This window comes from Balaenoptera ricei, chromosome 13 (genome assembly GCF_028023285.1).
Source record: "Balaenoptera ricei isolate mBalRic1 chromosome 13, mBalRic1.hap2, whole genome shotgun sequence".
NCBI lineage: Eukaryota > Metazoa > Chordata > Mammalia > Artiodactyla > Balaenopteridae > Balaenoptera > Balaenoptera ricei.
The window spans coordinates 80,182,754-80,210,082 of record NC_082651.1 but is presented as its reverse complement, the minus strand read 5'-3'; the positions used below and the strand labels follow the sequence as shown (position 1 = coordinate 80,210,082).

Sequence of the window (27,329 nt, the reverse complement as noted above, 5' to 3'; positions counted from 1 at the left end):
CTGGAGTAGCAATTCTCATATCAGAGAAAATAGACTTTAAAATAAAGAATGTTACAAGAGACAAGGAAGGACACTACATAATGATCAAGGGATCAATCCAAGAAGAAGGTGTAAAAATTATAAATATATATGCACCCAACATAGGAGCACCTCAATACATAAGGCAACTGCTAACAGCTATAAAACAGGAAACCGACAGTGACACAATAATAGTGGGGGACTTTAACACCTCACTTACACCAATGGACAGGTCATCCAAAATGAAAATAAATAAATAACGAAACAGAAGCTTTAAATGACACAATGGACCAGATAGATTTAATTGATATTTATAGGACATTCCATCCAAAAACAGCAGATTACACTTTCTTCTCAAGTGCGCATGGAACATTCTCCAGGATAGATCACATCTTGGGTCACAAATCAAGCCTCAGTAAATTTAAGAAAATTGAAATCATATCCAGCATCTTTCCTGACCACAACGCTATGAGATTAGAAATGAATTACAGGGGAAAAAAACGTAAAAAACACAAACACATGGAGGCTAAACAATACATTACTAAATAACCAAGAGATCACTGAAGAAATCAAAGAGGAAATCAAAAAATACCTAGAGACAAATGACAATGAAAACACAACAATCCAAAACCTATGGGATGCAGCAAAAGCAGTTCTAAGAGGGAAGTTTATAGCTATACAAGCCTACCTCAAGAAACAAGAAAAATCTCAAAAAACAATCTAACCTTACACCTAAAGGAACTAGAGAAAGAAGAACAAACAAAACTCAAAGTTAGCAGAAGGAAAGAAATCATAAAGATCAGAGCAGAAATAAATAGAAACAAAGAAAACAACAGCAAAGATCAATAAAACTAAAAGCTGGTTCTTTGAGAAGATAAACAAAATTGATAAACCATTAGGCAGACTCATCAAGAAAAACAGGGAGAGGACTCAAATCAATAAAATTAGAAATGAAAAAGGAGAAGTTACAACAGACACCGCAGAAATACAAAGCATCCTAAAAGACTACTACAAGCAACCCTATGCCAATAAAATGGACAACCTGGAAGAAATGGACAAATTCTTAGAAAGGTGTAACCTTCCAAGACTGAACCAGGAAGAAATAGAAAATATGAACAGACCAATCACAAGTCATGAAATTGAAACTGTGATTAAAAATCTTCCAACAAACAAAAGTCCAGGACCAGATGGCTTCACAGGTGAATTCTATCAAACATTTACAGAAGAGCTAACACCCATCCTTCTCAAACTCTTCCAAAAAATTGCAGAGGAAGGAACACTCCCAAACTCATTCTATGAGGCCACCATCACCCTGATACCAAAACAAGACAAAGATACTACAAAAAAAGAAAATTACAGACCAATATCACTGATGAATATAGATGCAAAAATCCTCAACAAAATACTAGCAAACAGAATCCAACAACACATTAAAAGGATCGTACACCATGATCAAGTTGGATTTATCCCAAGGATTCAAGGATTCTTCAATACATGCAAATCAATCAACGTGATACACCATATTAACAAATTGAAGAATAAAAACCATATGATCATCTCAATAGATGCAGAAAAAGCTTTTGAAAAAATTCAACACCCATTTATGATAAGAACTCTCCAGAAAGTGGGCATAGAGGTAACCTACCTCAACATAATAAAGGCCATATACGACAAACCCACAGCAAACATCATTCTCTATGGTGAAAAACTGAAAGCATTTCCTCTAAGATCAGGAACAAGACAAGGATGCCCACTCTCACCATTATAATTCAACATAGTTTTGGAAGTCCTAGCCACGGCAATCAGAGAAGAAAAAGAAATAAAAGGAATACAAATTGGAAAAGAAGAAGTAAAACTGTCACTGTTTGCAGATGACATGATATTATACAAAGAGAATCCTAAAGATGCCACCAGAAAACTACTAGAGCTCATCAAGGAATTTGGTAAAGTTGCAGGATACAAAATTAATGCACAGAAATCTCTTGCATTCCTATACACTAATGATGAAAAATCTGAAAGAGAAATTAAGGAAACACTCCCATTTACCATTGCAACAAAAAGAATAAAATACCTAGGAATAAACCTACATAGGGAGACAAAAGACCTGTATGCAGAAAACTATAAGACACTGATGAAAGAAATTAAAGATGATACCAACAGATGGAGAGATATACCATGTTCTTGGATTGGAAGAATCAGTATTGTGAACATGACTATACTACCCAAAGCAATCTACGGATTCAATGCAATCCCTATCAAATTACCAATGGCATTTTTTACAGAACTAGAACAAAAAATCTTAAAATTTGTATGGAGACACAAGAGACCCCGAATAGCCAAAGCAGTCTTGAGGGAAAAAAAACGGAGCTGGAGGAATCAGACGTCCTGACTTCAGACTATACTACAAAGCTACAGTAATCAAGACAATATGGTACTGGCACAAAAACAGAAACATAGATCAGTGGAACAAGATAGAAAGCCCAGAGGTAAACCCACGCACCTATGGTCAACTAATCTATGACAAAGGAGGCAAGGATATACAATGGAGAAAAGATAGTCTCTTCAATAAGTGGTGCTGGGAAAACTGGACAGCTACATGTAAAAGAATGAAATTAGAACACACCCTAGCACCATACACACAAAAAAAACTCAAAATGGATTAGAGACCTAAATGTAAGACCAGACACTATAAAACTCTTAGAGGAAAATATAGGAAGACCATTCTTTGACATAAATCACAGCAAGATCTTTTTTGATCCACCTCCTAGAGTAATGGAAATAAAAACAAAAATAAACAAATGGGACCTAATGAAACTTAAAAGCTTTTGCACAGCAAAGGAAACCATAAACAAGACGAAAAGACAACCCTCTGAATGGGAGAAAATATTTGCAAACGAATCAACAGACAAAGGATTAATCTCCAAAATATATAAACAGCTCATGTAGCTCAATATTAAAAAAGCAAACAACCCAACCCAAAAATGGGCAGAAGACCTAAATAGACATTTCTCCAAAGACATACAGATGGCCAAGAAGCACATGAAAAGCTGCTCAACATCACTAATTATTAGAGAAATGCAAATCAACACTACAATGAGGTATCACCTCACACCAGTTAGAATGGGCATCATCAGAAAATCTATAAACAACAAATGCTGGAGAGGGTGTGGAGAAAAGGGAACCCTCTTGCACTGTTGGTGCGAATGTAAACTGATACAGCCACTATGGAGAACAGTATGGAGATTCCTTAAAAAACTAAAAGTAGAATTACCATGTGATCCAGCAACCCCACTACTGGGCATATACCCAGAGAAAACCATAATTCAAAAAGACACATGCACCCCAATGTTCATTGCAGCACTATTTACAATAGCCAGATCACGCAAGCAACCTAAATGCCCATCAACAGACGAATGGATAAAGAACATGTGGTACATATATACAATAGAACATTACTCAGCCATAAAAAGGAACGAAATTGGGTCATTTGTTGAGACGTGGATGGATCTAGAGACTGTTATACAGAGTGAAGTATGTCAGAAAGAGAAAAACAAATATCGTATATTAATGCATATATGTGGAACCTAGAAAAATGGTACAGGTGAACCGGTTTGCAGGGCAGAAATTGAGACACAGATGTAGAGAACAAACGTATGGACACCAAGGGGGGAAAGCTGCGGGGGGGTGGTGGTGGTGGTGTGATGAATTGGGCGATTGGGATTGACATCTATCCACTGATGTGTAGAAAATTGATGACTAATAAGAGCCTGCTGTATAAAAAAAATAAATTAAATTAAAAAATTAAACAAAAAAAAGAACAAAGTCCCTGATGAAGGTTGTATGGAGTGAAGTGGGAGAGAATTCCAACCATAATTTGAACAAATATTTAAAGAAAGCAGAACAGAAGCACTTATATTTTATTCAAACTAGCCCCTTAGATATCAAGAGTAGTCACACCCTATGTTTAGGCTTTGATATTTCAATGGGAAATTAGAGTGCACCCAGGGGGTAAGGGGCTCTGCCAGTCAGCTTGCTTCGAGAAGAAAAAAGAAAGCAGGTCTTTGAGGGATTTTGGATGAAAAGTGGGGCACTTGATTTAGGGCAGTTGTAAATGGAACTGTGCTTTCTTCCTGTCCCTGGATGAAAGCCCTGACACCCTGGTTTAGGATATATATGTCCTATATAGGAAGAAATAAGTATTTACTCATTTGTGTTTTGTTCTGAGTGGGAATTCAAGACTAAATGTAAAACCTGTTGTTTCAGGATGACAGAGGGTAGGCAATACGAAGAAAAATTATTGGTCATACATACACTTGACCAATAAACATTTACATTCATTTTCCCTCAGTAGGCTTAACAAGTCAGTGGGCTAACGGCGGGTGGAGAGGATTAAGGGTAACATGGTATTATCAGGAACAGTGGTCTCTTACTGCCTCAGCAGCTGTTTTGATGCCCAGTAATGGCCTCTACTAGCAAAATTTTCTCCCTCCAGTCCATATAAGATGGTTGGAATCACCTAAGGTTTGTGGCTGCAGACAACTCAATTCATTCTCCAGGAAGAGACACAAAGAGCTGATGCTCTGCTCTAGGCTTTTATGATAAAACTTACCAATAGCTGGTATCGATGCTTCCATCCTTCTTTCAAACGCAAGCAACTTCTTGCTTTCCAGCTTAAAAACATGTTTTTCTGCCTTAAAATTTTTTTCTCAAAACAACATGTTCAATGTACAAGTTTTATATAAACATGTTTATGACATTTACTAAGAATAAAATAGTTGATTTTGATAAGGTTGTGGGAGATAGATGAGGCATTCTTTACAAACTTACATGCATCACAATCACCAATCACGTGCTAGCCACCTTATAAAGGTAGTCTCATTTAACACCTGACCCCCCCAAGAAATCCTGAAGTGGCACTATGACATTCATTTTACTGATGAAGAAACAAACTCAGAAAAGTCACAGCTGCAAAGTAAAACAGCAACAATGAAAACAGCAAGATGAGAACCCAGTTCTATCTAAATAGCACATTTTTGTACTTACTAAACTACATTGTTTCTCTTTACCTTATGCTGTCTTAAGCCTTATGACACCTAGGCTAGTATATCTGAGACATAGGTACATATTATTATGTATTATCTGAGGACTCCCCAGATTTTAGAGTGAAGCCAAGGGAAAAAAGCAGTATACCAAACCTTAGTCCTGGGTCATGTAGGCAGGCACAAGACATTCCGTTATATAATCTAAAACCAAATAATTTTTCCTCAGAAATAAATCCTTCTCTGAACTTCCTTATTGACTTTTGTCATTACCACTGTTCTAGTCATCCCAATTTAAAATCCTTAATGAAGGCATAACCAGGGCTTATAAATTAATGATGTGATAAGGGCAATGCTAATTATATGATCAACATTTATGAGCACAAAAGATTTCAGAATTAATTCTGTAGGGTGAGAGACATAGTGAAGGCTGTTCCAAGGAAGTTATTTATGAGCTGGGCTGAATCCTGTTTGCCCAGAGAAATAAGGCAAACAGTAGATGTTTGCCTGAACAGTAGATGAAAGTTTGAATATATATAGCTTCTCTCCCTCTACATCCAATGAACCACCAGTTTATCTGGTTCTTCCTTCACAATATTTTTTTACACTTGCCCCTTTTCCACCCCTCATAGTTGTATGTTAATACAAATCACCTCATAGTTGTATACTATGTATTACTACGACATTTCTGATTTAATAGTTTTTTCCTTCCTTTAAATACTCAGACACCACTAACAGACTTTTAAAAAATATCTGCTTTTACATGACCATGGAAACTTCAGAAGTTCCCTACTTACTCTGAAGTATAAAGTTCAAACTCAAAGTCTTCCACAATCTGCGAGCTATATACTTAAATTTCCCCCTAGAACAACCAAGTCAACAGATGAAATAACACCTGATCCAGTGTAGGCTTCAAGCCATCAGCAAACTTTTACTGACCATTTACTGGGTGGAAAAGTCAGGGCCTCTGGAAGTTACTGGGAAGACAGTTGTGAACCAGTCACAAATCTCTAGGAGTTTATATTATGGTAAATGAGAACCAGACATGAACATAGAAAGCTAACTTTAGAAGAAGGCACCTGTCCCACAAGCCAGATTATAAACATGCTTAGTGTTCAATGGAGAGATGGATAAAGGGCTTAAGCTGGACTTTGATTAACTATATAAATAAATGTTTATTTGCTTATATAGTTTGGTTTTCAACTCATTATTAGAATGGACACTGTTAGCTCTTGTTCAGTTCAACATCTACTGAGCATAGTGTACTGAACAGAAACTATTCTACATGAAATAGGAGAAGGCACAACTTTTCTTTGCTCTTAAGCCAGCCCCTTCTCCAAGAAGTACAATTAGGGCCTGCATTCAAAACAATAAATGAAGGACAGAATTTCACTAGTAGTTAAATAGAAAGGCAGAAGAAAGGGGAGTATTCCATGATGGAATCTAAAAATATACATCAGAGCGTCTATAGATCTGGAAATGTTATGAAAACTTTAAAGCCATTATTATTGTATGAGTGTTCGGATACTTACCATTCAGAAATGGTACCAGAAGACTACTCTGCTTATGATTCAATCAGTTCTCCAAATGCAACCAGAGTGATTGTTTTTCAAAACACAGATCTAAGCATGTTACCACTTACTTCAAGAAATCCTTCAATAGCACCCCATTTTTCTTAGGATAGACAAACTCCTTAACAGATCTACAAGATCCTCCATGGCCTGACCCCTACCTATCTTTCAGTCAACCTCATCACTCGCCTTTTTTGTTCTCATTTTCCCTGCTGTAGTTAACTCTTACCTGCCCTTCAGGTCTCAGCTCAATTGACACTTGCACAGGTAATTACTTGATCAGAGCAAAACCTCTACTAAATTCTGTACTTCTCTGAAGTATTTATAACAGTTTTAGTTTTATATTTGTGTGAATATTTAATGTCTATCTCTACTATAGGCTGTAAAGTCTAAAAAGGCAGAGATTTTAGACTAAATTTTTCCACAGAATGAAAAATATGTACAATGTTATTTAGAATATGTACATTATTTTAAGTAGTTCTAGCCTAAGGGATAAGTAGCATATATCCTCCCAGGCTCTACTACTTCAAAACCTATAAAACATCTATATTTAAATAATAACTATAAGCTTATGTTTATCTGTAAAATATGGATAATCTTAAGGATGAGCTACACATATTAAATAAAAAGATATTACAATGTTTTTTTTATTTTTTAATTAATTTATTTATTTATGGCTGTGTTGGGTCTTTGTTTCTGTGCGAGGGCTTTCTCCAGTTGCGGCAAGTGGGGGCCACTCTTCATCGCGGTGCACGGGCCTCTCACTACCGCGGCCTCTCTTGTTGTGGAGCACAGGCTCCAGACGCGCAGGCTCAGCAACTGTGGCTCACGGGCCTAGTCGCTCCGCGGCATGTGGGATCCTCCCAGACCAGGGCTCGAACCCGTGTCCCCTGCATTGGCAGGCAGATTCTCAACCACTGCGCCGCCAGGGAAGCCCTATAATGTTCTTAAAACAATGTAAGGCACATGGTAAATGCTAAATAACATTATTCATAGTGCCTATGAATAATAATAAGCCCTAGTCCTAATTAATTCATATTTATAAAAAGTGTATCTCTCCAAACATTATTTTTTGGCTGCGCCATGCAGATTGCAGGATCTTAGTTCTCCGACCAGGGATTGAACCTGGGCCACAGCAGTGAAAGCTCCGAGTCCTAACAACTGGACCACCAGGGAACTCCCCAAACATTTGATTTATATAACAGAATAATTCTGATGTTCTTTCAAACTGTTAAAATGATTCTGAGAAAGATAAGAGATTCAAGAATTGCTACATCTTTTGTTACAACTTTTAAGATAGTTATTCTTATCAGTTTCCCCCTATTATTTACTATAGCCCAGATTTGTTATTTTTTAAGACACGTACAAGCCATTAAAATATGTACTTAAAATACACAGATACTTAAAATTTATCTCAAAATGCATATTTTATTTTGGTAGCCAATGACCATCAATCAAACAAAGAAAAGAAAACTAATTTCATGAAGAAAGACAAATCTATGGAGTGGTTTACAGGAAGTGAAGAATGAGATGGCTCAACTAAACCAACTTGGAATCATTAACTACAAAATGTCAAACTAACTGCAAGACAAGTGTCAAAATGGGACATTTAAGCAGTTTTGAAATGTTACACATCTTTCTCTAGCTTTTGTTACTTTTCAAAATTACATGTAAAAGTTATACAAATCATAGTAGTAGCTAAAAATACCAATATATGAAAGTAGTGATTTGCAATACAAAGTTTTTTTTGATATTTTTCTTCACATCTTCAAATCAGTTGTCATCTGAGGTACTCAGTTAAGTTGTGGTTTGCACTTCCTCAACTTGACAAGAAAAGCTAATTTGAGGGGAGGAAAAGGTAAGGTCATTGCAATTATGAGAAGAAAACACCATGTAATATAGCATGAAAAAATTACTCACCTGTATGACCAGTTTGCCAGTGTATAGGTCTAGCAATATAGGGAAATGATCCATAGGGAAAATCAGAATGTGATTCTTCTGTTATAGAACAAAATATGTATTGTAAGCTACGTAAAATATTTCATAATTTGTTCACAAAATTGTTAAAAAACAAATTACTGTCCTTTTCCTGTAAGTTTTTTTCTCTCAGACTTTTATTCTTTTTAGCATTTGTCTTGGAGCTATTCTGACAGTTATCTTACAGAAACAACTTGCCAAGGATGACATGATAAACCTATATATGGTTTTATAACCAAATGGATAAGCCCATATCATAAATCAATGGATGTCTGAAAACTTGTTTATGGCCTAAGTAATGTGTACATACAACAAGGACCTAAATTTAGTTCTTTGAAAAATTCCTAGAAGTTGCTTTTTGGAATATTAGCTATTTGCATATTGGGTCCTATTAAATTCTTTCCCTTCAGTGATAATCACTGATCTAAATTTAAAACATTCTTTAGTATATTTAAAGTATTTCATAAGCCAATCCCCTTGTCACAAGTAAAATATGAATATTATAAGAAGTTCAGTTCTTCAAAGGTATCAGAGTTTTACATAAAAGGCAGGAAAAGTCATGATTCTGTCTCTTAAAAGATTTTAATTTAACAGAATAAATACCACATTTCAATTTCTATAGGAAAAACATAATAAATCCCTGAGAAATATTTTTATAATGTATTGCCCAATACATTCAGGAATGTATTCTCCATTTATTATTGCAAACACATGCATAAAATAAAACTGAAGCTCACCATGGTCATCTTCTTGAAACATCTCACCTTCAATTCTAATTTTCTTTTGAGAATGTAATTGTAAATCTGTGTTGATTTTAGGTTCCACTTTTTGAGGTAAAATTCCATTTTTCTGTTTTGCAAGGCAAACCAACCAATCTCTGACAATAACTTCACTTATCTTTTCACATGAGAGGGCAAGTTCACAGATGCGAATTCCATCTAAAAGTTCAATAACCTGTGTGATGCTTTCAAAAAAGTGAAAAATCTACTTTAAATTTCTACCACAACAATAACTTTATACTTAAGTTCACTATACGTCTTACCCCAATTTAAATGCTATGCTTAAATCAAAAGGGAAAAAAAGTAAATATGCAAGTTAGGGCACATAAGAGGAGAATACTAAGTAAAAACAATAAAGAGACTATAACATCATTGTTCACATTACACTTTTAAAAACTTTTCTTCTAAACTGTCAGAAGAAATATGCATCTTATATTACCATTTATGTAAAGGATGATTTAAACAGCAATATAACTGAATTTGGGACATATGCTGTTTCATAACAGTTTTTTTTTCTTTTGACTTTTTAAAAAAATTAATTTGTTTATTTTGGGCTGCATTGGGTCTTCATTGCTGCGTGCGGGCTTTCTCTAGTTGTGGCGATTGGGGGCTACTCTTCGTTGCAGTGCGCGGGCTTCTCATTGCAGTGGCTTCTCTTGTGGCGCATGGGCTTAGCTGCTCCACAGCATGTGGGATCTTCCCAGACCAGGGCTTGAACCCATGTCCCTTGCATTGGCAGGCGGATTCTTAACCACTGTGCCACCAGGGAAGCCCATCATAACAGTTTTACGAGATAACATATACACTTAACTCAGTTACAAAATGAACACTTTAGCCTAGCACTTAAAACAAAACTGTGTTTAAAATAACATTACCAAAAAGTCACATTACTCACTTTGCTAGATATACAGCACATACACCACCCTGTTTAAGATTTGGGTATAAAACAGGCAAAGCAACTTGAGGATTCAACATATCCAAAGCTACCTGTAGTGGGGGAAAGAGAATCAGACTGAGTTTTGTTTAAATAAAGCATGTGTTTTCTTTTCTTATTGAGGTGAAATGATACACTTTGGGAAAGCAATTACCCAGTTAAAGTATTTCATTTTTTAGAATGTAATACTAATGACTGTCATTTTACCCCTCTCAAAAAGGCATACTTATAATTATACAATTTGTCTTAGTACTTGACTACATAAAAATTGTAATGGCATGTCTTGTACTTGGCAATATTGATAATACAGGAATCTTTAGCTATATTTTATACACATACATACATACACACAGACACACACACACACACACACACACACAGTTGCCCCTTGAACAACGTGGGTTTGAACTGTGCGGGTCCACTTAACGCAAGGATTTTTTTTCAATAGTAAACACTACAGTACTACACAATCTGCGGTTGGTTGAATCTGAAGATGTGGAACCCTGGATATGTTGGAACCATGGATAGGGAGGGCCGACTATAAGTTATACTCAGATTTTTGACTGCACGTAGGAGTGGTGCCCCTAAACCCCATGTTGTTCAAAGGTCAACTGTATATGTAAAGTTTCAATGCTTTAGTTCAGCTTTTGGCAATAGAAATTCACATTATCTCAAATATGTATTTTTATGTTCAAAAGTTTTGAATATTAATTTTAGAGATTCTAAAATTCAAGAATCATGTCCCTTATTTCTTTACTCTTCATTCAGTTGCAGAATACAGGGCTGTACTCAAAAGATGTCGAATGAATGCAAAGAGTAAATGAAATTACAAAAAAAATTCACTGAAAACAAAAATACAGTCAAATAGAAAATAAAGTGACTTATTGATAGATAACTCTAGAAATCTAATGTAGTTGGCACATCATTATATTTACTAAATTAGAAATTATTCTGTTTACGTGTTTTAAAAAAAAACAGTAATAATGGGTCATCATTCATTATTAATTTATTCACCAAATATTTACTGAGCATCTACCATGTGCCAAGTATCTTGCTAAGTGGTAAAAATATAATGGGAGCTTATATTCTATTTTGTTTCATAGGAACTTATATTCTAATTAAGGAATAGGCAGTAAACAAAAATCTAATAAATATGTAATTCAGAGGGTAATGAGTGACATGAAGAACTACAGGATTATAAAGGAGGATATGAAGGATAGAATGACAGGGCAGGGGAAGGAAGTACTATTTTATACAGAGGCTGGTCAGTGAAGATACCTAAAGAAAATGATTAAGGTTACCCTGTGGAAACTGAGGGGGGAAGTATGCTCCAGATGGAGAGAACAGCAAATACAAATGCTCTGAGGCTGTAGGATACTTGGTGAGTCTGAGAAGGCCACAGTCACTGCAGTGGAGACAAAAGTGGGAAAGTGGTAAAAGAAGAGTTCTCAGATGGTGGGGATGTGGTGGGGATGGGGAGGGACAGATTATGCAGAATCTCACAGACTTTACTCAGGAAGAGAAAAGTCACTGGAGAGTTTGAGACATGATCTGACTTTTTAAACTTTTTTGAATGTGATAAACATAACATATAAAGTTGCCATTTCAAGTGTACAATTCAGTGGCATTAAGTACATTCTGACTTGGGCAAGGAAAGATGATGGTGACTTGCAGTAGCAAATAGCATTGGATGTGATGAGAACACAGAGCCAATTAGAATTAGAATTGTCTGTCGGATGTGAGAGAAAGAAGTGAGAATGAATCCAATGTGTTTATCCTAAGCTACTGAAAGAATGGAGATGTCATTTACTATTGAGGAAAATGATTTAAGACAATGGGAAGAATAAGCTTGGGGAGAAATATTCGAGAATTCAAGATTTGGACACAAGTTTAAGATGCCTATTAGGGCTTCCCTGGTGGCACAGTGGTTGAGAATCCGCCTGCCAGTGCAGGGGACACGGGTTCAATCCCTGGTCCGGGAGGATCCCACATGCCACAGAGCAACTAAGCCCGTGAGCCACAACTACTGAAACCCATGCACCACAGCTGCTGGGAGCAACTAAGCCCGCTCGCCACAGCTGCGGAGGCCCATGCACCTGGAGCCCGTGCTCCACAATGGGAGAAGCCACCGTGATGGGAGGCCCACGCACCGCAGCGAGGAGTGGCCCCCAGTCGCCACAGCTGGGGAAAGTCCGCGTGCAGCAAAAGGGGCCCAATGCAGCCATAAATAAATGAATGAATGAATAAATAAATACTTTAAAAAAAAGATGCCTATTAGATATCCAAGTAAAGATCTCAATGACTAATCAAAGGGCCAACAGTGTGGACATAAATTGGTTTCTGTGACTGTACATTTAGCATATTATCAACAAGGACCAAAAATAAGACTACCAAGAAGCCTGCCAATCCAAAGCTCCATGCTCAGCTAACAACATTACCATTCATTAGCCACTCAAACCAGGAACTTAGAGTCACTATTTTCTTTACCTTGAATTCTCTTTTGAGAATCTGTGGGGTTTTGATGCTTCTATTTGGATTAAAATTATCCAGTCCTACAAATCTACCTCTTAGTATTTCTCAAATTCATCCTACTGCTAATGCTTTAGGTCAGGACCTCATCATATCTTGTTGAAACATTACAATAGCTTTCTACATAGACTATGTAAATTCCATTCTTTCACCAGAATTATTCTGAAACAGGAATCTGGACATTCTACTCCCCTACTTAAGAACTCATCAATAGTTTTCCATTATCTAAAAGATAATGTCCACATGTCCTAGCTTGATATACACACAAGTGTTCTTCATTATCTAGTCCCTCATGACTGTATTTGCAGCTTCATCTCCTCATTAGACCCAATTCTACAGCCATAATGTTTCATGCTTCTGAGTCTTTCTAATAAATGTTTGTATGTCTACCTTTTCTTCTATATCGAAAGCTCCTTTAAATGTATAATTCATGGGGCTTCCCTGCTGGCGCAGTGGTTGAGAATCCGCCTGCCAATGCTTGTCACAACTAGAGAAAGCCCTTGCACAGAAACAAAGACCCAACACAGCCAAAAAAAAATTAATTAATTAATTAATTAATTTTTAAAAAAAGTAACAAATGTTCAAGTACAATTGGTAAAAAAAAAAAATGTATAATTCATTTTTGTCTTAGCATAGTACACGGCACACAGCAGGTCTCTAATAGATGTTTGCTGAATCAAGAAAGTTCAGTAATTCAGAGAAAGATGATAATCCTCCACTTAGATGATTAAGGTCTATTCCATGGAGGAGACAATCTTTGATCTAAGCTTTGAAGGAAGAGTAGACGTTAAACAGGTAGAGAGGGACTTCCCTGGTGGTGCAGTGGTTAAGAATCCGCCTGCCAATGCAGGGGACATGGGTTCGAGCCCTGGTCCAGGAAGATCCCACATGCCGTGGAGCAACTACGCCCATGCACCACAACTACTGAGCCTGCACTCTAGAGCCCGCGAGCCACAACTACTAAGCCTGTGTGCCACAACTACTGAAGCCCACGTGCCTAGAGCCCATGCTCCACAACAAGCGAAGCCACTGCAATGAGAAGCCCGCACACTGCGACAAAGAGTAGCCCCCGCTCACCGCAACTAGAGAGAGCCCGTGTGCAACAATGATCCAATGCAGCCAAATAAATACATTAAATAAATAAATAAATTTATTTTAAAAAATAAAATAAACAGGTAGAGAAAAGGGAATAGGAGAAAACTAATAATGATGAAAATCATAGCTAATATTAATTTAATGCTTACTATATATCAGGTACTGTTCTATGCATTTTACAGAAACACCTCATTTAATCCTCAACAACGCTATGAAATAGGTATTATTACTGATTACTATTCCTGTTTAATACATGAGGTGACTGAGGCACAGAAAGATTAAGTAATTTACCCAAGGTCATATTGGCTATTATGGAGCCTAAGTGAACCAGGCTGAATAAACTCCAAAACTTACTTCCCTCTATTCACTCCCTCCTTTTCTCTCCTGAGAGATAATCATTGTCCTGAAGTTGGTAATGTTGCCAAATAATTTTATGCTTTTACAACATATGTATATAGCTACAAACAATACATGGTTCTGTTTTTAAAATTTTATATGTATGTGGCCATTCCATACTTATTCTTGAATAATTCGTTTTTCACTAAGTTCTATGTCTGAGATTTTTTTTTTTAATTGGAGTATAATTGCTTTACAATGTTGTGTTAGTTTCTGCTGTACAATGAAGTGAATCAGCTATATGTATACATGTATCCCCTCCCTCTTGGACCTCCCTCCCATCCCCCACCCATCCCATTCATCTAGGTCATCACAGAACACCGAGCTGAGCTCCCTGTGCTATACCGCAGGTTCTCACTAGCTATCTTACACATGGTAGTGTGTCTATGTTAAACCTAATCTCCCAATTCATCCCACCCTCCCCTTTCCCCCCATGTCCACACGTCTGTTCTCTACATCTGCATTTCTATTCCTGCCCTGGAAATAGGTTCATCTGTACTATTTTTCTAGATTCCACATATATGCATTAATATACGATATTTGTTTTTCTCTTTCTGACTTACTTCACTCTGTGTGACAAACTCTGGGTCCATCCACATCTCTACAAATGACCCAATTTCGTTCCTTTTTATGGCTGAGTAATGTTCTATTGTATATATGTACCACATAGTCTTTATCCATTCATCTGTCAATGGACATTTAGGTTGTTTCCATGCCCTGGCTATTGTAAATAGTGCTGCATTGAACACTGGGACACATGTGTCTTTTTGAATTATGGTTTTCTCAGGGAGATTTATTGATGTAGATATAGTACATTTATTTCACTATGTTAAATAATACCATTGTTAGTATTCCATCATGTCCATTCCTCTTTTGATGGTTAGGTTGTTTACAAAATGTATTAAAATTTGTTTAAAATCTTTTATTAGCCATTTTTTTCTTGTTCTGTTCTCTTTGTCTTTGTGGTTCAACACCTTTTTTATTCATCTACCCTCATTTGAGATGGCAGGAGTATAGGCAGGTTATATAAAAAAGCTAAAGAAAGGAAGGTTGAGATCAGATTCTGAAGGACACCATAAATCTTTGAATGAAAAGCTCCTAATTGGTTTCTCAGCAGGAGAGTGACAGTATGAGAACTAGATTAGTCTAAAGATGAGGAGAATGGATTGGAAGTGTGAAGGCCCAGGAGGTGAGATGGCAGCTAGGAGAGGAATTAAGTAGTCAAGGAAGGAATAATCAACTAGGATAACAATAACCAGAAATCAAGTGATGGGAACATGCATAGAAATTTATGTTTACTAGTATGGAGGTTCCTTAAAAAACTAAAAGTAGAGTTGCCATTCAAAAAGATACATGCACCCCAATTTTCACAGCAGCACTATTTACAATAGCCGAGATATGGAAGCAACCTAAATGTCCACCGATAGATGAATGGATAAAGAAGATGTGGTACATATACACAATGGAATACTACTCAGCCATAAAAAAGAATGAAATAATGCCATTTGCAGCAACATGGATGGACCTAGAGATTATCATACTAAGTGAAGTAAGTCAGAAAGAGAAAGATAAATACTGTATGATATCACTTATATGTGGAATCTAAAATACAGCACAAATGAACTTATTTATGAAACAGAAAAAGACTCACAGACATAGAAAACAAACTTATGGTTACCAAAGGGGAAAGGGGGGGGGGAGGGATGAAGTAAGAATTTGGGATTAACAGATACAAACTACTATATATAAAATATCAATAGATAAATAAGGTCCTACTGTATGAACTATATTCAATATCCTGTAATAAACCACAATGGAAAGGAATATGAAAAAGAATATGTATATATATGTACAACTGAATCACTTTGCTGTACACCAGAAAATAACACAACATTGTAAATCAACTATACTTCAACAAAATAAATAAATAAACATCTTCTCCCCCAAAGATATTTATGTTTACTATACACCTCTTGAGTTTTGGTCAAGTGCTACCTTCAAGCAGGACTTTTACCAACTGACAATTTTTAGAGACTTTCTTAAAGAAACGAAAATTCTTCATGATCTAGCTTTAACTTAATAATTCTATATTATGAGTAATTTATTTATGAACACCAACTATAATTCTTTGCCCCAATAGTATATGACTCTTCCCCAGAAGCTGACAGTTCTCCTCCTTCTATATGCTCTGAGTATTCATCTGACACTATTATTCAAGAGAGATTCAATTGAAAAAATCTAGTAAGGAGTATTCTTTCCTTTGGAACAGGGATGGATGTTTCAGCAGGTTTCCACAAAGTTGTAACAATACTGTTAAAATCCTTTGTTGTGTTTCATGCTCATCAAGCAAAATTCTGATGACCAATTAAACTCCCAGGTATCTGTGAAATTCCTATGGATGGCCTACATAGAACAAGTCCTCTTTCTGCCCTTATTGAGCTATATAATATGCAAGCCAAACAAGGATGAGAAAAAACAAAACAAAACTGTGGTCCTTGTGTCCAGGAAGCTGTGCCACTGTAGCTATTGGCTTTTGTTATATTAGAGATAGGAACCAGTCCCGATAAAAATCACCTCTTTGAACTTTACTTCATTTCTCACCTAGTTTCCCTTATAAAGTTCCTAAAATAATCTAAGTTTCTAATAGCCAATTAAGAAAAGCGAAGAAGGAACTTCCCTGGTGGCACAGTGGTTAAGAATCCACCTGCCAATGCAGGGGACACGGGTTCGAGCGCTAGTCCAGAAGATCCCACATGCCGCGGAGCAACTAAGCCCGTGCTCCACAACTACTGAGCCTGTGCTCTAGAGCCCATGAGACACAACTACTGAGCTCGTGTGCTAAAACTACTGAAGGCTGCGCACCCAGAGCCCATGCTCCACAACAAGAGAAGCCACCACAATGAGAAGCAGGTGCACCGCAATGAAGAGTAGCCTCTGCTCGCTGCAACTAGGGAAAGCCTGCATGCAGCAATAAAGACCCAACACAGCCAAAAATAAATAAATTAAATAAAATAAATAAATTTATTTTAAAAAAAGAAAGAAAAGTGAAGAAGACTTCTTACCCAGACCTCAGTCCATAGCGTCAAGCCATGAACTGATAATGGCATCATCAAGGATAAGGCAACTTAAACTAGAATTCTGAAACTTTGAGGTCATCTAATAGCACTATGGCCCACATCTCCACCATCACTGTTCACAGCTTAAAATGGCATTCTCTCATCATCTATCCTTTTATCTTCATAATACTCTGCTTCTCCTCCCCTAACTCAACCTCCCACTCCTCCACCTCCTCACAAATCCCTCCACTCCACTTTCTGGAGCTTTGTTCACAATAAATACGCCTCTATCCTCAACATCTTTAATTAACACTCCTCTACATCCTGACTTTAACTGTCAAAAGATGCCTCTTGCCTCTTCCCTCAAAAATGGAGGCTATTATTCCCCCAAATCTCACAATATGAGGTCAGGTGCGGGGCTCAGTATGCTCCCAATGCTGCTTCCAAATTATTATTCCTTTATCCTAGAAATGTTGAAGTTCATGATGCTCAACTACTCCTCCTAGTATTTCATCATTACCCCACATTTATTAACAACTTTGGCAGCTAATTCAGTATATCTCTCTGCTCTAAATCCCACCATGATATTAAAGGAAAATATTCCTCCCACTCTTAGAGATAGAAATGGGGCAAATAATGAAGGAAGATCCTTTTCCATATAAAAGAAGTGTGGCCCTTGTTTTCTTTGTACTCAGTATTAGGTAATATCATAGGACTCACTTTAGAAAACTTACCGCATCAAATGTTAAAGATTTTATGTCTTCAGTTGCTCCTAAAATATCCTTATGAATAAAATCCACGTTGTCTGGCCACTCTTCTACATGACTCATTTTCCATGAATCACGCCAGTGTTTGTAATTCTTCTTAGCCAGTTCATGGTGGTCTTTTCGAATTTCAAAACTTATGACTCGTCCTAGTGATCCAACTTAATTAAAAAAAAATTATGACACTACACAGTATTAATCAGTACATAAAGAATGTCAAAATTTTATTTTGCAAAGATATTACATGGATGTGAAAAAATAATTCAAATAGTTCAAGGTTACAAAAGTCTCTACCCTATCCCAAATACCCAATCAGTCTCCCTGATCAGAGACAATCATTCCACCGTAGTTATTTACCCTTCCCGAGATAGTAGTTGCATATAGTACAAGTGTGCAAGTATCTTTCTCTGTTTTTAACACACGTTGTTACCTATCATATATACTGTCCTGTACCTTCCTTCTTATTTACCAATGCCATTTCAGTGATTAATGATCTACTGCATTTTTTTAAACAGCTATTATGTTCCATTGTATGACTATGCCACAGTTTATTTAACCAGTCACCTACTGATGAACATTTAGCTTGTTTCTAGTCTCATGCTATAACAAACAATATTGCAATAAAAATTATTTTGCCTAAGTCTTTGTACACATGAGCCAGTATATCTATAGGATAAAGTCCTAAAAATGGAATTGCTGACTCAAGGGATATGTGAATATTTTTATTTTGAAAATTATTACTAAATTGTCCTCCAAAAAAACAATGACACCAATTTACACTCGACCAACAATGTATTAGAGTGCCTATTTCTCCATAGTCTCTCCAACAAAGAGTTATCAAACTTTTTATCTGTGTCAATCTAAAAATTGCATATAGTTTATCATTGTAGTTTTAATTTGCATGTCTTTTGCTATGGATGAAGTTAGGCCTTTCAGATACTTAAAAGATACTTGTACTTTTGTGTGTGTCTGAAAAACTTTCAAACTATTTATCATAGTAATACTGCAGTTTCACAGAAAACTACTACATTTTAACTTACGGCAATTAATTTTCTACCCACCTCTATATGAGGTGATTTGATACCATTTGGAAGCTGTCCCAGATCAATCAGTCTATAGTTAAAATGAAGAGTTTAAATTGCAGCATGTCTCTTTAAAATTTCAGTCCAGCTGTAAGTCATCATGTTCTCAAGGGATAAACATTAATGTTAACAGTAGCATAAGCTAAACACTTAGAAAAGAAAATTATGGTGAAAATAAATCCATCCTGAAGGTAAATAGCAATAATTTCTTGATCACTCATAGTTTGGGATTATTTATGCCATGACACTCCTCCAACACTATAGATATTAGAAATACATTCCTCCTGTTTCACAAATTTTTTATAAATTCACTTTGTCAAATGTATTTAGGAATCTGTCACAGATTGTGAAGAAATGGCTGCCTTTAACTATGCACAGAAAAGAGTCCAACAAAAGATGTGAGGAGCCCAAAATGAACTTCCTGACCCAGTATAAGTTGGATTATGTTTATATGTGATGACATTAGGTCAAAAAACAAAAGGTTTAAGTTTAATTCAGTATATGTCTATATGTAATCTTTATAAAATCTACCCACATACACCTACAACTGCTCTAACAATGTTTATTAGCTAAAAAAGAATGCACTAATAAAACCAACATGAACGATTAAAAAAAAAAATCTACCAAAAGAGAATGCTGTCTATTGTTAGGTGAGAAAGGGAACACTGCAGAGGCAGCCAAACAAGCCAAAGCATTCCTGACAATCAGAGGAATTAAGTGGTCAAAGGGAGCAATAATCAACTACAATAACAGTAATCAGAAATCAAGTGGTGGGAACATGAACAGATATTTATGTTTACTATATACCTCTTGATTTTTGATTAGGTGTTACCTTCAAGCAGTACTTTTACCAACTGACAATATTTAGAGACTTTCTTAAAGAAAGGAAAATTCTTCATGATCTAGCTTTACCTTAATAGTTCTATATTACACATTAATTTATTCATGAACAGCAAAAATAATTCTTTGCCCCTGATAGTATATGACTCTTCTCCAGCAGCTGACAGCCCTCCTCCTTCTATATTCTCTCATACTGAGTATTCGCTTGGCACTATTATCAACAAAAACATGTACATGTGTGCACAAAAGACAAGTACAAGAATGTTCAGAGAAGCACTATTCACAATGTTCAACTCAAATGCCCATCAACAGCAGAATGGATAAACTGTGCTTTACTTACAAAAATGGCAACTAAAATGAAATAACCATTGCTACATGCAATGGCTGAACCTCACAAACAGAATGATGAATGAAAGCAACCAGATTCAAAAGAGTACAACACTACAGGATTCCTTTTACGTAAGATTCAAAACAGGCAAAACTAATCAATGGTCATAAAAGTCAGAGTAGTGGCTACCTTCTACCTTTGGGTAGGATAAGGACTGAGAAGGCATTTGAGGAGGTTTCAGTGGTACAATAACATTCCCTATCTTGATCTGGGTAATAACTACGTGAGTGTGGTCACGATATAAAAATTCATTGAGGTATACACTTATGATCTGTGTACTTTTCTGTAGCTATGTTATGTTCTAATAAAAAATTTAGTTAAAAAAAAGTGTGGAGGGAGCAACAGAAAGCAAACAGAGAGAGGGTTAGACAGAGAATGACTTGAATAAATGTACAAAATGGAAAGAAAAACAGTTGCTTACATTTGATTTCAAGGAGAATGCTCTCTATCACAAAGTTATGTGAATATTTTCTGAAACATCTGTATCTATTTAACTTCCCGTTATTATGAACAGATTGAATGTCTTCTTTGTCATCTAAATTCAACTCATTTATCCCAATCTCTTACCTGCTTTTGATAAAAACAAGCTCATTCCACCAGAGCCCGAGCCAGCTTCCAAAACAGTATCACCTGGGTGGATATTCATCATCAACAGTATCATATTCATATCCTATGATTGAAATACAGGATGAGTGACTCTGCGACCAATAAGTATGTACTAAGCACCTAGGCTTACAAACACTATGTTGGACTTGGAGAAAAGAAGTGAAAATAAAAAAGGATTAAACTCTGGCCCTGCCTACCAAAAGTTTATATTTTACTTGATGAAACGAGAGATTCAAGAATCAGGTAGCAAATACAGAAGCACTTCAGTACAATATTGAAATTACAGAAAATAAGTAAGAATAGGAGCTCAGAGAAAGGAGCAATCAGCAGACTGCCCTAGCTTAAAGACATAGAGAATTTAAGGAAACAGTCACAAAGTAGAAACAGGTTTGCCCATCTCAGGGGGAGTGGTAAGGAGAGACCTGAATCCATGCTAACGCATCTGAACTTAACCTGGTAGGTAACTGGGGCATGTCACTGAGGTAATATTAATGGCATTTTATAAAGATTAATCTGTGAGACAAATACAGGATGTATTAGAATAGAAAAAAATTAGAGGTAGAAAGACCAGTTAGGAAGTTATTACATAATCTCTGCATGAAATGATGAATGCTCATTTAGAATTAGGATACCAGGAATAGACAGAAGGACTCATTTGCCAAACTTCATAACTAAAGAATTGTTTTGTTAACAGAAATATCATGGATGATAGTAGTAATAGCTGTTTATTGAAACTTCACCAGGTGCCAGGCTTCTGTCAACTATGCAAACTGCTTTCAAACATTATCTTGTTTAATCAGAATAATAATATGAGAAAAGTTATCACCATCCCCATTATAAGGATGAGAAATCAAAAAAGTAATTTGCCCAAAGTCACACAGCCAGGAATCAAGTGGGCAAGTCAGGGGTAGAACTGATGTTGAACTCCCAAACATCTCCTAACCATGCTGTTGATCATTTCACTATATATTACAAATGCTATAGAGGGAGAAAAATTTAAATGTTAGCATTTATTTCAACATCCCCCCAATAACAAACCTTTCGAAGTTGCTAATAAGCAGCACATCTGGTAAGGTTTTACTATCTTTTCCTTCTCTGGCAAAAGCTGCTGTGAAAATTCTAAAAGAAATAGGAGGGTTTCTAGGATCCTCTGTTGAGTCACAACAAAGTTGTGTATTAAATATAGGTTTGGATGCATAAGAAACTATTTAACAGGTACAGTTACCCAATTAAAAACCAAAATGTATTTTCTGAAATGATGGACTAAGGCTTGAACCAAATGATACTTAGACACATAATTCTTAAGGTGTATTAGTCAAAAAGTTTCATTAACAAATTCAAAGTCTTTCAGACATACATATCCTCTCCTATCTGCCAGGCACGTGGGAGTAGATGTGGGAGGGGGCACAGATAACTTCACACAGGAGTGGGAGGCAGCTCCAGTAGCCATTTCAGTGAAATGCCCTGGAGAAGGCAGTTCTATTTCCTTGGCTCTTTCATATAAGACTAGAATTATAAAATTTAAAAAAAACTTTAGCACACTTTAACTTTTGCTTCCTGCCATTCAGGTTACCTGGTCTCCATGGAATGAGGTTGGAGCCCACTTTACACATCCTAGCAATTTCAGTCCAAAACTGGGGTGGGAATAGCATTTATTCATTTCCTTGCCTCTTTCCAAAAGGGATTTGAAGCTACTGGGAGACTCCTCTGAAGTTATGAAATATCACTCTACTATTGAGTTATCTATACATTTTAAAACTTTAGGCTTGGGCTTCCCTCATGGCGCAGTGGTTGAGAGTCTGCCTGCCAATGTAGGGGACATGGGTTCGAGCCCTGGCCTGGGAAGATCCCATATGCCACGGAGCAACTAGGCCCGTGAGCCACAAACTACTGAGCCTGCAGGTCTGGAGCCTGTGCTCCGCAACAAGAAAGGCCACGATAGTGAGAGGCCCGCGCACCGCGATGAAGAGTGGCCCCCACTTGCCGCAACTAGAGAAAGCCCTCGCACAGAGACGAAGACCCAACACAGCCAAAAATAAATAAATAAATAAATAAAGGACTTCCTTTAAAAAAAAAAACAAAAAACAAAACTTTAGGCTTTCAAACAATCTTTTCAGACTTTTTCCTTTTTTTCCTTGGCAGGAATTTTAATCTCTTTCCTAACTAATTCAACAGAAGGTTTTAATAACTGGGCTGCACTTTAGTCTTAAGTGGCAACAATTTCTACTCTCCAATGGTCCTTATATAAGTATTCCAAACATGCAAATCAGCAGAAAAGATTAATTTAAAAATTTAGGGAGTGTTGGGAATTCCCTGGCGGTCCAGTGGTTAGGACTTGGCACTTCCACTGCCATGGTCCCAGGTTCAAACCCTAGTCGGGGAACTAAAATCCCGCAAGCCACAGGGCGTAGCCTAAATAAATAAATAAATAAATAAATAAAAATAAAAATTTAGGGAGTGTTGCCACTTATACTTCTACTCCAAACCTAAAAGTGCTTGATATTGACCCCTGTGAAATGTTCACACTTTACACATAACTGTTAGGAAGTTTATGCAAAATTGCTCCCTCAGACCAACTTTTAATATTAAGATAAAACTACGTAATTCTACGGAGGAGACCAGCTTTCAAAAGTCAGTGGAGGGACTTCCCTGGTGGCGCAGTGGTTAAGAATCCTCCTGCCAATTCAGGGGACGTGGGTTCGAGCCCTGGTCCCGGAAGATCCCACATGCTGTGGAGCAACTAAGCCCGTGTGCCACAACTACTGAGCCTGCACTCTAGAGCCCGTGAGCCACAACTACTGAAGCTGGCATGCCTAGAGCCCGTGCTCCACAACAAGAGAAGCCACCGCAATGAGAAGCCCTTGCAGTGCAACGAAGAGTAGCCTCCGCTCGTTGTAACTAGAGAAAGCCCGCGCGCAGCAGTGAAGATGCAAAGCAGCCAAAAATAAATAAATAAAATAAATAAATTTATTTTAAAAATATATATATATATATAGACTGGATTCCTACTTAGAACCTTCCAACAGTCACCCAATGCACATGGAATAAAATACTCATATTTCCAACCACAGCACATCTCATACCATTCTCTCCCTCACCTAACCCACTCAGCCCACAGCAGGAACTCTGCAATACTCTTCCCTTTGCAAGCACTCTGCTCCTAGATCTTTGCAAGGCTGGCTCTTCCTTAGTTAGTTTATCAAATGTACCTCCTCAGAGACCTTCTCTAACCACCTGACATAAAGTATTCTCCTCCCCCAGGTTACCCAACACAATGTTATTGTTAATCTACTTGTCTTCATGGCACTTAGCACTACCTGAAATTATCGAATTCTTTCATTTATTTGTTTGTTCCTTGTCACCTCCTCTAGTACATAAGGTCTATGTTGAGAGCAAGGACTGTGGTTCACCACTTCACCTCCCTAAAATACTGCCCTGAATATATAAGGTAGGCGAGTATTTACTAAAGAAATAATGATTCCTCATCTAGGACTAGGAGGAGAAGTTGTTACAAAGGAACATTCTGCTCAAGGACAGTGACTGTGACTAATGATTAAAATAAACCACTAGCAATGGATGATTAGCATAAGATTGTAACAAGGAACTAGGTAGGTAATTTACTTATAAATAATATTCCTTTTATGTTTAGTGTCTAATTTTAGCTGTTTTCATATAAAATTTTTTTTTTCTAATGGGAAAAGCATAGTGAGGGCTTCCCTAGCGGCGCAGTGGTTAAGAATCTGCCTGCCAACGCAGGGGACACAGGTTCGAGCCCTGGTCCGGGAAGATTCCACATGCCGCGGAGCAACTAAGCCCGTGCGCCACAACTACTGAGCCCGCGTGACACAACTACTAGAGCCCGTGTTCCCCAACAAGAGAAGCCACCGCAATGAGAAGCCTGCGCACCACAACGAAGAGTAGCCCCCAGTCGCCGCAACTAGAGAAAGCCCGTGCGCAGCAAAGACCAAACGCAGCCAAAAATAAAATAAATTAAATAAATTAAAAAATACATTTTAAAAAGCATAGTGAGATATCTATTGTTGACAAAATATACCTCTAATAACATGCCTGATTAAATGATGCTTAAAATATCGCCACAGTGGTGCTAAAAAATTGTCCCCAAAAGTTCAACGTTCTCTTGAATGCTGAACTCGAAAACTTAAGAATTATGGGGAATAAATACACATTCTTATTGCCTAGTGAGTCCACATCACTCTGTATAGTAAATCACTTTACAGATCAGAGAATCGAGGCTCCCAAGTTAAAATTAAAATCTGGCTATTTCTTCCTAAAATTAGTAATCATAAAATATGTAAAAGTCATAGCCATTGGTTAAAAAAAAAGTGAGAATAAAAACTTGAGGGCTTCCCTGGTGGCGCAGTGGTTGGGAGTCTGCCTGCCAGTGCAGGGGACACGGGTTCGAGCCCTGGTTTGGGAGGATCCCACATGCCGCGGAGCGGCTGGGCCCGTGAGCCACAATTGCTGGGCCTGTGCGTCTGGAGCCTGTGCTCCGCAGCAGGAGAGGCCGCGATGGTGAGAGGCCCGCGCACCGCGATGAAGAGTGGCTCCCGCTTGCCGCAGCTGGAGAGGGCCCTCGCACAGAAGAGAGGACCCAACACAGCCATAAATAAATAAATAAATAAACCCAAAGTTTAAAAAACTTGAAACGTGCTGAGATGTGCTTTAAGTACATTAATCAGGTCTGTAGTACTGCATCCGTTTTGCTCTTGGTGGAACCAATATGAACCTAACTCCCATCGCATTACCTTAGGACATGTTATGGCAGGCCCTCTTTGCATCAGTAATACATAGTCTTCCAATGCTGGCCTCCTCAGCATGAAGTGCTTACCAGAGGAACTCCTCAGTATCTGGCCGGGGAACTTCCCCACGATCTCGCTGAACGGGACTGGCCCCCAGCTACTAGTCAAGTGTCCAGCGTTGCTCAACGTAAATAATTTTTTAAATTGTGTTTCTCTCTTCCCAGTCTCAGCTAAAATCAGCTCCCCAGCCCGAAAAGGCACCTCTCGGGTAGTTGAACAGGAAGAGGAGACGTGAAGTTCGTCATCCTTGGTGGCAGACTGGGCCAAGGCGGGCAGTGAGGGACCCCCGGATCCCTGGCGTGCGGGACCCGACTGGTCCTGGTCTTCACTCGAGCCCTCGCGCTCTCGAGGGGGTGACTCCTTCCGCGGCGTCGGTAGTCTGAGGCTTTCCAGTGACGAAAGACATCTGGTCCCAAGTCCCCGGACGCGCGGAGGGAGAGATGGAGGCGACTCTGCGTCTGGGGCTTTCCTCTGTGCCGCCTCGCGCTCTCCTTCTTCATCTCGCGCGTTTCTAGGCGAGAATTTGCAACATAATAACCGGGCTCTCTCGAAGGGCTCTTGCCCAAGGCAGCGCAGGAATGGACAGGTCCCGAACCCTGGGCACCTCCGGAGACGCCTCAGCGCTAGCAAGACCAGACCCAGGCGCCTGGTTGACAGCATGACTACCCGCGCAGGCGCAGTCGCAGGCGAGTGACGCAGGACCGAGGCTCCGCCTCTCGCCGCGCGCAGCATTGACGCAGCTGCCTGGGGGCTGGACAGCTATTTCGCCGGAAGAACTCCGCTACAGCGCCTGCGTCCCGTGGAGGGGCGCAGCGGCCGAGTTGGCAGCCCGGGGATCCGTGAGGTCCTCGTTGCGTAACTGTCCCGGGAGTGGGTCTCTTTCCCGCGCAGGGGCCCATTTTCCTCTTGGAATGTGTGCAGAGTAAACAATTTACCGCTGACAAATCTCCACCAGCCTCGTCCGGGGACAAGAGGATTAAGAGAGACACAGCCTGTCAAAGCGCTGTCTAAGCTGAAGTCCTGTACCAGGGTTAGTTAGCTCGCTAGTAATCAGGAACAGAAACGTCACTCGGTCACCATAAGTAAAACTGGCCCCGAGATGCGTTTTTATAGACTGCAGATGGACGTGCCACCCGCTGACTGGAGCTTCTTTCCCAGCTGACCGCCTCCTTCCCCTAGTCCTAGCAAATCCCTTTTGACTGGGCTCTGACCACCTGCATGCCCTCCCCAGGCCCAGAGTCGGCGACCCTAGATTAAAGTGACTGTATTCACTGTGTGCTCATTTTACAGAGTTGTTTTTAATCATTAAAATATAATAGTTAACTAAGTGTTTTACCCTCCCCAAAACTAAATAAAATTATCTTAAAATGGGAAAAGGCCGATGTTAAAACAGGGGTGGCGGGGTAGAGGGGTGTTATAGGCTCCATTTCATCCC

The 27,329-nt window shown here is 38.2% G+C and overlaps 2 protein-coding genes across 3 annotated transcripts in view; one reads left to right on the top strand and one right to left on the bottom strand.

The window, feature by feature from the left end:
- The window catches only part of SPDYA (speedy/RINGO cell cycle regulator family member A), a 32,773-nt gene extending 24,616 nt beyond the window's left edge, over nucleotides 1-8,157 (top strand). For both annotated transcript variants that reach the window (XM_059943672.1, XM_059943673.1), the window contains exon 7: nucleotides 8,069-8,157. In XM_059943672.1, coding sequence (XP_059799655.1) covers nucleotides 8,069-8,157 — 89 coding nt within the window. The remainder of the gene's footprint in view (nucleotides 1-8,068) is intronic.
- On the bottom strand, nucleotides 8,060-26,641 carry TRMT61B (tRNA methyltransferase 61B). Its single transcript, XM_059943671.1, has 7 exons — nucleotides 25,841-26,641; nucleotides 21,036-21,138; nucleotides 18,129-18,319; nucleotides 10,280-10,371; nucleotides 9,343-9,569; nucleotides 8,549-8,626; nucleotides 8,060-8,465 (listed from the first exon to the last, which is right to left on the bottom strand). The coding sequence occupies exons 1-7, from the start codon at nucleotides 26,624-26,626 to the stop codon at nucleotides 8,422-8,424; spliced, it is 1,521 nt and encodes a 506-aa protein (XP_059799654.1). The 5' UTR covers nucleotides 26,627-26,641; the 3' UTR covers nucleotides 8,060-8,421.
- Between the last annotated feature and the right edge of the window lie 688 nt (nucleotides 26,642-27,329).

Coding starts and splice junctions, on each gene's coding strand:
- TRMT61B (XM_059943671.1), bottom strand. CDS start 26,626: ATGCTGCGCGCGGCGAGAGGCGGAGCCTCGGTCCTGCGTCACTCGCCT. Junction 18,320..21,035: donor CTTGTTTTTATCAAAAGCAG/GTAAGAGATTGG, acceptor TTTTTAATTAAG/TTGGATCACTAGGACGAGTC. Junction 8,466..8,548: donor CTGGCAAACTGGTCATACAG/GTGAGTAATTTT, acceptor CCCTCAAATTAG/CTTTTCTTGTCAAGTTGAGG.